The following is a 14,657-nucleotide window of genomic DNA, read 5'->3' on the forward strand; positions in this document are numbered from 1 at the left end:
CAGCTCTGTCCTTTCCGGACAATGTGTCCAGCTTCCCCTTTCGAATCACTTTCTATTCCAGCATCACTGTCATAGTGACATAATGCTCAACTTTTTCCACTTTCAGGGTCGTCCAGTTGAATGTTGCACAACAACACAAGTGCAGCTGTAGAAATGTCATTGTTCTGTTTCAAATTGAATCTTGTGACAGATCAGAAAGTATGTGAGTTGGTCAATGACAAAAATCTGCAGCAATTTCACACTTTCACTCTTCTCAGCTCCCGTCGGTTAGGGTTAGGGTTAGAATTACTGTGGTTAAGTTAACAAAATGAAAATGTTCTCTTTTCTTTTGCCATTTCTTTAAATGATCTGCGTGCTGCTTGTCTGACATTTGAACAGTTATGCCCAGGGATAAGTAGTATAGGGAATTAAACAGTGTCATTTATCAAAGTTAAGGAGAAAACTTAAGTAGTTTTCTACAACTGGCCCCGGGTCTTTAAAGAATATGAACGTGTTCCTTGCTCGGGGCCTTTTATCACTGTCTGAGTGACTGGTGAGACCTGCATTCACTTTTAATTCCTCCCTTTATTACATCGTCAAGTCGAAAGCACACAAAAGTTGCCGCATTCAGATATTAGCACCATCCGTCACGTTTTACAATTCGGTCACTCAGGAATAGTAAAAGCAGGTGAAGCTGCAATGTCTGCAGAACAGAGGAAAGTATTAAACTGTCTTCTTGCCAGTGTGTGTGTGTGTGTGTGTGTGAGCATTCAGGGAGGCACTGAGTGGTGATTGTGTTGACAGAAACAAGGCACTAGCAGCAGCACCGGTCCTTCTAAGCCCTGTATGCGTCTCTCTGGAACCATTGCTGCCCCCGGACACAGCGAACATTTAACTCCATTCCATAAAATGAAGCTCTGCTGCCCAGCTGAAGAATATTGATAGCTGTAGCCGGAGGAAAAGGTTTTGTTTTGTTTGTCCTGAAGGCCAGACGGAGTTGTCAGATCTCTCTCCATGTAACGTGGTGAGCTGGTTATGCACGCAAATGAAACTAAATTGAATTTTCAGCTGATTTCAGTCTCTGCAGTGGTGGACGCTGGGTGGAGTGGACCCCCACTTCTGACCTGCTCGTGGAGGCTGCTACTTCAGAGGGTGCGGTGAGACTAGCCTGGAGAAATGTTTAAGTAGGTGAAAAGTGTCAAACTAACATCTATGTGAATTCCAGGAGGGAAGATTTCCCAACAGTAACAAGCCTCGTGGTGTTGTTCATTTTAGCAGGTCTAAAGCAGCATTTATCAGGTCGTCTCTGAGTCTTTTCTGAGTGACTTTGGTGTTTTAACAGGCGCGCCCATTCAAGTCTGTTCAAATTTAAATTCATCTTACCATTGTTTGTGGTGTTGACGTAGTATCGCTTTCCTTGTGGTGACATGTAGCATTTCCAATGGGGAGGAAGGGGGTCTCTGAGGTCCTCGACAGGAAGCTGACTCAGAGACGCTGTCCTCTGTTGAAAGAGAAAAGCAACACATGTTAATAATCATGACCCATCAGCGGCATGTTAGCACCCAGATAAAGATTTATTTCCCCAAATGTCCTTCACAACTAAGCCAACTGCTGAGGATAAACACATAAATGCATCAAAGTCACTGAAGAACGAGCTGCACCTCTGAGGCAGGACAAATGTGCACGACTCTGCCTTCAGTGACAACAGATTCTCATTTCCTGAAGAATTTCACAACCAGCAACCAATGACATCATGACGGAGCAGGCTGACCCGCTGCTGCCACAAAAAGAACAACAAACGGGCACGGCCGTGCACGTCCAACTGAGACCCAGAGCTCCAGAGTCAGCATGTGTGCACACAACAAACAGCTGAGGAACACCAGAGAGCGTGTAGGCCAACTGCACACATCTGCTACTGATTAGCAGGAAAACAATGGGCTGGGGCAGGGTAACACATTGTGGAGATGCTGTTTGGAGACCTGGGAGCACCAGATGAAATTCCACCACCAACCCACAACTCTGCCACGATGAGGTTAGTTTTAGGAAGTGCAGGCAGTCCACCAGGGACAGAAAAGAGTTTAATGAAATGCAGTAAGAGGCAGACAAAACTGGCCTTTCACTCAACAATATCTCAAAACATAACCGGAAGACCCCCCCACAAGTCTCTTTGAACTTTCCAAAACACCAAAAATAAGAAATGGATTCAGCAGTGCATGAGATGCAAGCAGCTGCAGAGCTTTCCAGTTGCAGATGTGACAGATTCTTACTGCGAGGCCGCAGGAACCAAAGGAACATGTGCTTTCCAGCGTTTACTCACTGGGTAGAAAAAGAAAGTGTCAGATAACTGTGTTGTTTCTGATTCTTCTGCACACATCTACTGAGTAGGATGCAAACTTGAGTCATTTTCAGAGTATTAACAGGGCTCCAGGAGGTCTCTTTTTGCCACTTTTAACAACCAGAGGGAGCACCAGTACAAAATGGTTACCTTCCCGGTCCTTTAGTCCTTTCCGCTGACTGATTAGTTGATAGTACCTTTAAAATGCTGTTGGCAGAAGCTCCACAGCTCTAAGCTCTTTGTAGTTCACGTGTCCTACGTTCGATAGCAGTACACGACATGCACAGCGTTCCTATGCTTGTGATATCTTTACCTTCTAAACAACTGAGGCATTTCGTGTTGGAAGAGTAGCTCTTTGCCTCTCTACAACCAAGATCACCTGCTGACTCCACATCTTATCGTCATCAGAAGTTTTGCACTGTCTTGGCACAGAGGCTCAAGGCTCGTGCCTTTTAAGAAACAAACTGATAGTTAAATAAAAGCCAAACAATAGCCCGCAGACACAATAGAGCAGACATAAGTAGATGACGGCCCATTGTTTCCTGCCTGAGTTGCGATGGCGACAACAGTGAACAATAACTCTCCTTTTATTTAACCCGGAGGGTCCTGCTGAGATATAAGGTCTCCTCTCCCAGGGAGTCCTGGTCCCAAACAGCAGCATGAGGGAGAAAACACGCGAAACAATGCCACATAAAAGTTTCAACTGAACTCGACACACCCACCCAGTTAAAAAAACCCTTCCATCTGTCCTTAAAAGACCACAGTAAGCTATCTAAGAGGCAAACTATTTTTGGTCAAGATTAGACTGTGAGGTAAATTATTGGTGCAAACATGCTGAAGCACAGAGTTTAACCAGTGCATGAACATAGCAGAAGGGCTTAAAGTGTCACAAATTCCTGAGGCAGTGTGATGTCCGATAAAGGCTAAACTCTCAGCATGTTCTTTGTTGTTGTCGAGTACTAGAGAATGATCATAGGAAACGTAATGGAACAGGAAAACCTGTAATCAGTGAAACTAACAGTGACTCGAAGGCCTCTCTGGAGACGTGTTCGGATCCACGAAACAACAATGCTATTCGTTATCATTAGATGCTGCCGCACACCTGCTGGGAGAACAGAGAAGTCGTGCTCCCAGCAAACTTTTCTTAACTTTGTCGTCTGTTTTCAGTGGGAACCAAATAGAAAAAGAAAAGTGGACTGAAGCGCAAACTGTCCCGAGATAATTCCAGCATCATCTCAGAAAATGTAACTGATGCTGGAAGGAAATAAGGGCTGAAACCCAGACCCCGCCGGTCCCGCGGGACAGGGTGAGCACATGTGTGAGCATGCTTTTGATGCTCTTGGCGGTCGACGTAACATTTGTCCTTGGTGTGTTTTGGAAAAGCGGAACTGCTTAAACAGCCCAGAGATGCGGTGGCCATGAATGCAGCAATGGATAAGCAGCACGCTATGAAAGAAAATCAGAGCCAACTCCGTTCATAAAGGCATGAAGTCAGTACCGCACCTCAGATACGGCTACAGTAGAGCAGAGCACCGCGGTACACGGCGGTGACCTCTCAGGCAGGACCCCTTCACTTGCTCCTCATATGTTCTACTTAAGTCAAACGCAACTCATTTCTGCAAATTTGGCTTAAAAAAAGAAAACCATGACCTTTAGACCTCTTACTTGATTTGTGGAACATACCGTGTAAGGCTGGACTTAATGGCAGGACAGACCAGATTAAGGCTCTCACCATTTCTCTGCATTTTCATTTAGGCTTTGCTACAGGTTGAACCGGGTAGTAGACACGTAATGTGAAAGTGTTTGTCTGGTCAAACCTTGTAGAAACTAATCGTGGATCCATCACTATCACGGCCAGATGGGCAGGATGGCGCCGGGTTTCTTTTGAAATAAATGAAACTACTGTTTTTAAAGCCCACTTCCAGACTTCTAACTACTTTTCGAGGACTAGAAGTAGGTTAAAATGGTCACCTCACTACATTTTACAGCCATTAAGGGGGATCTTTCAAAAACAAAATAAGGGCACTCCTTACTGACTGGAAGCCAGACTGTGACTGTGATGCTTGATGAGCTTTCGGGCTACCCATAACCTCTCTTTCCTACGCTTTATTAAATTTCTCTTTATTGGATTTGGGAGGGTTTACACTCCAGCAACCACAGCTAAACTAATAATGCTCACCAGCCACACAGGTTAGTCTTCATCTTTAACACTTCCAGTAACATTAAAACTGAAAAATAGGTCCACTCTACAGTCAGTTGGGTATACATCTAACCACGTTCTTCTTCTGAGTTTAGCAATAGATTCTTTAGGCCCTGTGGGTTGTGAGATAGGGTCTTTGTGGACTGGGCTAGCTTCACACAAATACCAGACGAACACCTCAGACTCTCTGATGTGTTCTCTGAACCCTTCCTAAGTAGCTTTTGAAGGAGCCTCTGCACTGCTGTCCTTCTGGAGGAGGCTGCTTCTGTCTTGTGGGTTTCAGTAAGTAACATCTATTAAAGCTGGGAAGAACACTGCATTATGGCAAGATGAGCAGTGTCACTCATTTTACCTGTCAGTAGTCATAATGTTAAGGCTGATTCACTGATTCATTTGTGTCCTTTGTGTCATAGTTCAGTGGGCACTGCAGGAAACTTAACAATTTTCCAATCAGCCCCATGAAGAAGACTAATGTTGAGGTTCAGCTGAAGACGAGTGATTTCAAGTTATGTGCAAAGAAAGGGACATTTACAACAGGCATCTTTTTTTCCCCAGCACTCTGGACACATGTGTTACCGATCAACAACGAGCAAACTTAGACCATGCAAAACTTCCAGATTTACAGGATGTGAACAATAAACACTGCAATGTTTGTAGTATTTGGCAGTATTTGACACTATCGATGGTATTTAAGGCCCCCGAATCAAGGTTGTCACCACCAGTTACATTTTCCCCCACACTGCCTCTACTGGCCACCTCTAAAATTGCAGCTTCCATACTGATAAACCGGCGCCGAAACAAATGCAGAATATGAAAGTAAAAAAATAGAACCCCCTCCCCCACGACTCGAAGCAGATTTAAGCAAATTGACAATTCTGTCTGATATCAGGTAAATGTATAGGACCCTTTGACAGAATGCCAAAATGAAAAGCTACATCAGTTCGCTGAAAGAGCTGCTTCTTCAGAGTTACACAATGTAGCCACCACTGGATGCCAGATACCGGAGCTTTAGGGCCTGAACACATCTTTACAACACTTTACCAAATTTCTCTGCAGAATTCAAAGCCTGACCATCTAAGCTAACCGCATGAAAATTATAGATTTTCACTCAACAACAAAGCATTTCCAACAACGCTGAACCACTTCTTAATCTGACTTCGGCTAATGTTGCTTTTCCCCAGCTTAGAGGAACACAGCCCCCCATCATGTGAACATTTGGATTGGTGATTTGAGTTACAACCTCTTGTATCATTAACATCATTTATTAGATTTTCATATTGTCTTATTTCAGAATTAGGTGTGGACTAATCTACTGGAAAACTGGTAACTGTTGGTGTATTGGTTAACTCAGTAGTATTTAAAGGTGAATATTTACAACACGAACAAATCCATACTTTTCATTCACAACAACGTAAAGAGTGATATTCAAAATTCAGAACAAATGATGCGATCATATCAATTCCATTAGACTGCAGCATGTGAAAAATAGCTCCACTGAGACCAAAAGCCTCAAAACGGAAGACAGGGTTCACTGAGGGACCAAAGTATTTCACATAAACACAGCCTTATGGACGTGGCATCGCTTTAAAAGCTAGAGTAGAGGACTGCATGGAGGGAGTCTGAACCGTAAACCTGCAGACACACAGCACAACAACTCTGCTGTTCATGGACAGCACAACAGAAATAAGGAAGGTTTCTTTCTGGCTTCTCCAGCCAAACAATACCTGACAAATCAGGGTCAGTCATAGCGTCTGTTTGAAAAAAAAAAAACAGAAAAAAAAAAGAAATACTGAAAAGAAACAGGTTTGCATCACCAACAATGCTCTGAAACATCATGAGATAGATACAGATGCAGCTCTCAGTCCAGGTCGAGCTACAGGCTATAAGCAGAGCTTGTGTGAGTCTTCAGGAACAGACTGATGGCATTTTCTCTGCTTCTCTGTTTGTTATCAGGGAAATTATACCACGGTATTGTTTTCTCTGAGCTTTAGCAGATATGGCACTCGGAGGCAGGCAAAGACAGATGGGAGTGGGTAGCATGAGCTCATAAAAAAAAAAAAATGTGGACGACATGCAAGAAAATGTTGGATATGAAGACTGTTTAGGGTAGTTGGGTAGATGTACATTAAATATCTCTGTGTCTACTGTGTCAGTGTCTGCCTCTTAAACCATCAAAACGGAGCCTCGGGGCCCTGAGTGGAAACCCTCCTCAGTGACAGTAGTTTGTGACACGTCTGATGCGTCCTGACAGGCATCAAAAACAGTCTGACATGAGTGAGAGGATGGGAACACCTTGCGGCTGGCTCCTAGAGCCAGCTTGTCCCGCCATATGCAACCTTAAATAATGCACCATTCCAGATGGTTCACTTTCTCAACCACAGAACGCCTTTGGCTGCACATTCACAGCCCGCCAGAATCGCCGCTGGCAGAGAACACGAGGACTCATCCCAGCCTGCAACGACTGAGGGGCGACCACAACAATCACTGCCGCCGCCTGCGAGCTGCACTTCTAACGTTAGTCATTACTGCTGTCATCTGAGGATGGTGAAGATAACGCTGAGTGTGAGAGGAATATGGTTTCAGCAGCAGATTGTAATCTGGTTTAATTCAAATGACTCATCAGACTTTACACATAACTAATATATTGTTGTTTTATTCTGTCCAAAGTGCTCCACATGTTCATCACCTGAATTTTCGCCGATTTAGGACATTTTCACTGTCGTTATGTTTCTCTTTCCAGCAGATATTATGACTGGTCATGGTAACATTAACACCACTTGTGTTCCTGGTTCTCCTCAACTTACAAAAGGAAACAACTCTGCTCCACCTGCCCAGCATCAAAAGGCCGTCAGTCAAAGTTAGCGAACACAGTGAGGCATTAACAGCAGCTCAAGCATGAACGCTGAACTGAAAAGCGAAGCCAAAAACGCTGTAAAAGTCAGACTGTACAGAGGCCTTAGTTCAGTAAATGATGGCCCTGCTTAGTGTGCAATGCCTGTGGGTGGGACTAATGTTGCGACTGGGAAATACGACCAAAACTGTGCGTAAAAACTGGTCATAGTGATCTGCTGCCAGGCCCGGAGCCGGAAATGCCTTCAAAAGAAAAAGCAGTTCCACTCCTGCCCACGAGGGGCTGGCCCCAAAAGCCATCTGCCACACATTTTAACCCAATCAGGTTCCAAGGTTCGCTCTCCAGCTCCACCTTCTTGTACAAATGTGGTTTCTTATGGCTCCAAAATGACCGACGAGGCACGGCTGAAGGCTTCACAAATACAGCTCGCAAACCAACGTGTGATGCAAGGTGGCTGCATCCAAACAGCCAAACAGCTGGAAACGCCACCAAGTAGATGTAAATATGTCAAAAACCATAGCCCACAAACCAGTGTGTGACATCTCTGTGGGTCGGTCCGTCCTTCAGATAGAGCCGGTGGTTCTAAGGATCTGAAGCGATGCTATTAGAATATGAAGATTGACAGCTTGTTGAATAGTGGAAACCAAAATCGTGACTCCAGCTGTTTTTTTTGTTCAACTGTGGAGCCTTAATCACAAAATCTTCTAACATTTGCAAAAATCTTAACTTTAGATCATATTTCAAACTTAAAAACTAGCCTCATAAAGTCAGCCTCTGCAGAGGGTCTGTAATATTTCAAATGTTTCTGATGCCCAGAGAGAAGCTGAAAATGCATCCCTGATCTTCCAGGGATTCTAAACAGCTCCCAGCATTTTCTCTCCTCAAATTACAGACGATTCCCACACGTCCCCAAAACACAGGCAGCGTTTCTTATTATGGAAAACAAAATACCTCCTGCTCTTTCTGTTTCAGTGACACTGGCTCCCTGCCTGGAAAACCAAGAATAATTTGTTCAATTCCCTTGGAAAATGCTTTTGAATAAACAGCCACCCTCATATTGAGGTCAGCGAGAGAATAACAGCAAAGTCGGTGGCGGGCTCTTCACCTGGACTTCAACAGTCAGCTGAGACGTTCAGGAAATATTCTGCTTGTTCCCACTTTGTAGTCATTAAAAGGAGTTCAAACTCAGGCCATGACCTGAGTACGAGTGAAAAGGAGCTACATTTCAACCACTTTACTTCAGCATTTAACATTTATGACAGAGCAGATAAGATACAGATGCAGATACAGTTACTTTGAGCAACTGACTTAACATAATAAATAACCAGATCTAAATGTGGCTCTTTAAAGAGGTCAGGAAGTTCATATGGAAGCGTGAGTAATTTGGATTAATCTGGAACATACAGAAAAACCTTCGAAAGTCCATCCTTCCACTTCTGTGGAGCGGTGCAGATTTTGAGCAGTTCCCAAAATTAAGCAACAGTCTGTGTGACAAATGCGTCATTTTTCAGCAGCTTTACAACACAGACACTGATTGTCCCCAAAAGGTGAATCATCACACACGACTGGCGCTGTCAGAGATCATGTGGGTTTTTTTTTTAATGCTGGTCTCCCACTCAGTGGCCTGCGGGGAAGCCGGAGTTTGCACAGGACTAACGGGCAGTGAGGAGTGCTTTTTTGGCCTCATCTCGCTGCAATTTGTAAGCTGACCTTAGGTGACCTTAGTGGAAACATCTGGATTTGGGAAGAGGAGCCTTTCTCGTGTCAAGGTCTGTCAGTGCAGCTGTCTGGTCTCCAGCTGGAAATATCCAAATAGGTTTGTGTGAGGTGACACGGAAGATGTGGTCCTCTGCTGCAGAAGCAGGGCCATGCACAACATTCTGCACATGCTGTTAGTTACTTACTGTACTGGGCAAAAAGTAAAGTGAAGCTGAGCTCAGGACTAATGCGGTTCATGTTTTTATTGAAGTAGCTTCATCTAAAGTAAAGATGCAATGAGCACCCAGTAATGATGATAGTGTTGTTATCAATACTGAAAATAATTAGATCCTATTGACAAGGTCGGCTAAAGAGTGGAAGGTGTTAAACCTCTGTCCGTCACACTTTGCATACTCAAATGGAGCCGGATAACATCGACATTTTCAGAGCTTCAGTGCATGTGTGAAAACTGCTTCAATATCCTGTTTCTTCCTGTAATCCCGGAGCGATCCCCTGATGCTGGATTAAAGCTCCAACTGTTGCAGGACTCCTAACTTTTTAGGAGACCCCTTTACTCGGGGGGGTTGTTTATCCCTCTAAAAGTTAATATAGGTTCAGACCAATCAGATGCCTCCCAGACTGTAACGTGTAATGAATGTCCTCTTTGCATTGTGAGCAGTGAAGAAAAGATGGGCGTGTATCACACCTGACTTTCACAGAGTCCACCACCTTGTGAGCGATCTAAAAGCACATTTAGTTTAACTTTTGTGTAATCCCAAACTTTTCCTAACCCTGATCCAACCTCTGGTGTGCTGGTGTCTAAGCTCAGAAGAGCTCCACGCAACGAAATTGAATCCAGGAAGTCCCGTCAGGATGACAGAATATGAGAGTTTATCAGACACCTCAACACTGCTCAATAATATGCAGTCTTGTCAGATTAAATTTTACAGCTCGGAGCTCACTGGTGCATCTCTCATTCCAGGGACTGAGAGGTGGGCGAGTGTTTTGAGAAGCTCAGTTTTGTACAACTTGGGTCGGACTAACGTGTTGACATGTGCTTTAAAAGGTCTGTATTGGTCAAAATTGTAGGTATTAAACTTGATGCATTTCGAAGAACGTCCCAGAGATAAATACAAAAGTGCAAACCTAATCACTTTGAGGTGGAACAAAATTGTTCTCGTCTTGTTTGCTACTCTTTGAGATGTGCATGTCATTTTATCCTGTAAACATGAAGAGAAAGTAAACATATTCCAGCTGTATACATACTGGAGCAGAGCTGTAAACGGCCACAACTGAGCACACAGTCGCAGACACAAAGCCTTTCCCATGTGGAGATGTAGACAGAGAGGGGGGGGGGGGGGGGGGGCTTCTCTAGTCTGACTTTCAGCTGTAATAGTAGCTGTGCACACTGTGGTGCCGATTCCCAGCTCCTTCCTCCACCTCAACCTGTCAGACAAGTTCGCTAACCGAGGTGTGACAGACAAAGGAAGTGTCTGTTTCCTATTATTTACTCGTAAAAACCCTCCACCTTCCCTTTCTGGGGAACACTGCTATGTGCTGGGTTCATAGGAGTTCACACGCCCGGACCCAGAACTGGACCTCATGACAAATCAACACTGTCAGCCAGGAATTAGGGGCAGGCATATCTAAACAAATCTGCATGGGCAACTACTCTGTAATCCACCAGCACTTTCCCCTGCTCTGTCCTCTGTTCATCTAGTTTCACCTCCAAGATGAGCCGCGCGAAGGCGTCCTAACGGTGCCACAACCAATCAAAAGCACCTAATGTGAGGTAGTTTACTCCTGGTTTCCTGAAGGTTCAAATTGCTGGGTCCATCTGGTTTGTAACGGGTAAAAAGAAACTCATTACAGAGAGACTGGAGGTTTTCGCAGGAAGAAACAGTAGATTCTCTTGGAAATTAAAAGTTAAGTTTGTGCTTGTATATAAATATGGAACAATCTGAGCTGGAGCTACTCTTGGTTGCGTTGGCATTGCTGTTGGTCCTTTAGGGCCGCTCTGCCATAAAAAACTCAAAAGGCAAAGTTGGCAAAGATCCTCTTTGTGATTAAGTTGAAATACTGTTCGTTGTCATTGTCTGTGCCTTTCACTGGTGCTGCTTTACTATTATAGTCTTTTGTGCTTCGATCGCTTTGCTATGATATACATTTCTGGCTGTTAGAGCCAGTGCACTGCATGCTTTCTTATAGTTAAGAGATGGCAGGTCATCCTCTGGTCAATTAAAAAGTAATGTGGCTTGGCAGTCCTTCTGATAATGTCTTCTTCTGGAATTCCAAATAAATCTTAACAAATGGAAAATCTCTTGCTTCACACAGGCACTCTCTCCTCCCATTGATATTGCACAAAACCTATGCCTCTTTGCACAACAATCGCAGCCACATCAAGCGCAGATTTTAATCCGTCTTTTTAGTTGAATGTAAATTATGCAGTAATCAACAGTGAATTGCACATGCAAAGTTTGATAAATCACTTCCAACGGGAACTTATTAGCACCAAAACAGGTTTTGGGCCAGTTGAAAAGCCTTAGTAAATCTGGCCCTCAATGGGTCATAAAGGGGATGTTTATAATGGTCGATGAGTCTGTCTCTTTTGTTTCAGTCCCAATAGAAAAAATGTGATAATTACATTAATACCAATAACATTTCAGTCGAATAGACCCGGTGTTAAATCCCTCAAGTGTCTCATGCAAAAACAAAGATATGCTCAACCAATACTTTGCAAACAAATTCTTCAGACCAAAACACATCTCATAGCTGCTGTTATCCTCAGGCCTCGGAGGAGACTGTAACACTGACCTCCTGACCCCATTCAGAGGGGAGAAATTACTCACATGCATGTTTGGCTGTGAGACTCGGGGAAAATGTGTTAGTCTATGGCTGGAAGGACTGGAAAAGGAGGAGTGAGAGAATGCAGCAGTCCTTGAGGGGAGGCCAGAGTCAGACGGGCAGAGCGAAAGAGATCAACGGGGGCTGTGGACTGTATCTTTATTTGGGAGACATTGTTTTGGTTTGGGCAGATGTGGGAGCCTGAAGCGAAGACTCATTCCCAGATGTAGAGACACTTCAGACACAGAGAGGAGGAGGGATGCACATGCGTGTTGAAGCATGCACTCAGTCACACATAGATGCTGCACATATGCTCACACATACTGTCTGTGTGCGTGTTTCACTACAGCTAACAAAGCCTACTCTGTTACATCCAGCCCCCTCCAACTTTCTGTAAACTTCCCAAGCCTTGTTGCTCACTGAGTCTCCTCCAAGCTTTCGCCATACAAGTGACGTAAGCGACACAGTTGTAGGACACACCGAACAAGCTGCAGGGTCATCAGCACAGGCCCCCGCTTACGTTCTCAGGATCTGATAAGGCGACATGTCAGTCCGCTGCTCAGCTTTCCGCTCCAGCACTGAACTCCCTCGGCTCTCCACAGGAACGAAAGCCCTTCTCGCTGCGACCAGTTATTAGCAAGACAATGCAAGACAGACTTTTTCAAAGCAGTGTTCAACTCTGCAGGTAAAGAGGAATTCTGCAGGCACTCGGTTGTGAGTCAGGCTTTAAACTGAATGCGTGATCTCTGCCTCTTCAAACAAGCTGGATGAAACAGCTGCGGTCTCCTTAAACACGCCCCACAGAAGCTAAGACTGTATATGTATCATATTTGGATGTATCAACTGGTAGACTTATGTGGTTATGACTGATTTGGGATTTTCCACTTGACATGGATTTCCCCTCTAAAAAACCCACGTGAACGTATTCCTCTCACGCATCAAGCTTGTGGAAAGTTATGAATCAGATTTAAATGTATGCAAAATCTCACCAATTTGTTTGATCATCTCTCATCACAACATAAAATGAATCATTACGGGACGGATTTGATCGTGTCTGTTAAGGATGGGAAGGTCATTTCAGATCAGTTCAGTTCATTTCACTTTATTCATATAGTGCTAATACGCCACAAAGATCACCACTTTAGAGAAAAAGTGAACAAGTTCAATGAATGTAATATCTCCCAAACAAATAATTCAAGGCAATTAATTCAAATGAATTATACTACAATTCATTTGAAATCAAATGAAGCCCACTTAAATTCAGTTTAATAACAGCCTAATTGAATCAAACAGTGGAGAGGAAAACAGGAGACTCCAGCAGAACCAGAAAGACTGTCTGTCTTCACCACACAAACATGGACTGGACAAAACACTCCACACATGGATGACAGGATGAAATCGTCAAAAGAAAATAGAATAATAAAAAACGGGTTGTTTTCTCAAGACTTGCACTGATCCGCGCTGGAGTCATTCGAAGGGTTTTGGCTGAACTCTCAATGATTATAGTGAGTAAAAAAAAAAAATGGAAAAAAGAGGTCCAAGTTAAAAATAAACTGTAATTACACTTTAAAGAGCTAATGTTTTTCAGACTACAACCCAAAATAGCTACGTTGTAGAGCTCTCGGTCCACAGAAATTACGACTTACGAATAGTTCCCTAAAATTTGTCTTGTTTTCCTCGTAGTTACTAAGTCCACACGTCACCATTTTTTTTAAAATATAAATGAGTATTCTTCCTCTGCCTTTGCCGTGTGTTGGGTTATTATTTCTACTCCACTGACATAGGTGTGAAAACCACAACAGTTTCATTGTCAAAACAAACAGCAGGTTGTGGTTATCTGGGTGCTTTCGGTGGCAGCGTCACAGACATTCAGCCGATATTTCACAGTTGCACGCTGAATGCGTTCCATGAGTAGAAATTACTGTATTTCAGCATGACATCAGAACGCGGAGGGGTGGTGTTAGTTTTCCAGCGCGCAGGGGAAACACCTGGTCGCGAGCTGGGGGCTGAGCAGCAGCAGCAGCAGCAGCAGCAGCATTCCTCTGCAGGGATTATACCAGACCAAACCTCTGCTGGAAGGCACTGGTTTCATAACACACACAGCTGACTCTCCACAGGGGGAAGCATTAGGGTGATGCAGTGGTTCTCCGTAATTTACAACTCGTTGCAAATTGCTTACTGTAGCTCCCCTGGCTACGTGAACACATGATGACAGGAGAAACAATAATGCTGTAATAAAAGAGGAAAGTGTGACTCAAACATCTTCAGAAAACAACATTACGTCATGTTTAAAGTGACTTCAAATTTCTGGTCTCTTCAGAAAGGAAAAGAACCTAAACTGTAACCAGCACTCAACATGTTTCATCCATATGAAGGCATTGGGGGGGTGGAGTGTCTCCGTCCTGATGGCCCCCCGCCAGTCCCAGCTGCAAAGCCTCTGTCACATGTTAACTGCCCATGTTGCTACTGAAACACTTCTTGGGGAGTCTTGATTTGTTATGGAAACGTCAGATGTATCCCCAGAGAAACGAGAGCATGAAACCGGCCTCCACGCGGTTGTTAAAGGCTACAACCCATTAAGTCAATGAATGGAACTCGTTTTCCTGGAGGCCCCCAGCAGGGACTTCCTGCTGTGACTCCTCCTACTGTCTCCTAACAGAAGCACCTCCCTTGCAATCAGCCAGATTTCCATGATGAGATTAACTCGATTCTAGCTATAGTTGGGTTATGCTCCTTATCTGAGGGTAATT

At 44.1% G+C, this 14,657-nt stretch overlaps 1 protein-coding gene across 1 annotated transcript in view; it reads right to left on the reverse strand.

Annotated features, from left to right (window-relative positions):
- The window catches only part of gas7b (growth arrest-specific 7b), a 60,076-nt gene that overhangs the window by 37,913 nt on the left and 7,506 nt on the right, over positions 1-14,657 (reverse strand). The window contains exon 2 of the mRNA XM_072373505.1: positions 1,363-1,480. Coding sequence (XP_072229606.1) covers positions 1,363-1,480 — 118 coding nt within the window. The remainder of the gene's footprint in view (positions 1-1,362; positions 1,481-14,657) is intronic.

This window comes from Leuresthes tenuis, unplaced genomic scaffold (genome assembly GCF_036924035.1).
Source record: "Leuresthes tenuis unplaced genomic scaffold, fLeuTen1.0.hap1 SCAF_20, whole genome shotgun sequence".
Lineage (NCBI taxonomy): Eukaryota > Metazoa > Chordata > Actinopteri > Atheriniformes > Atherinopsidae > Leuresthes > Leuresthes tenuis.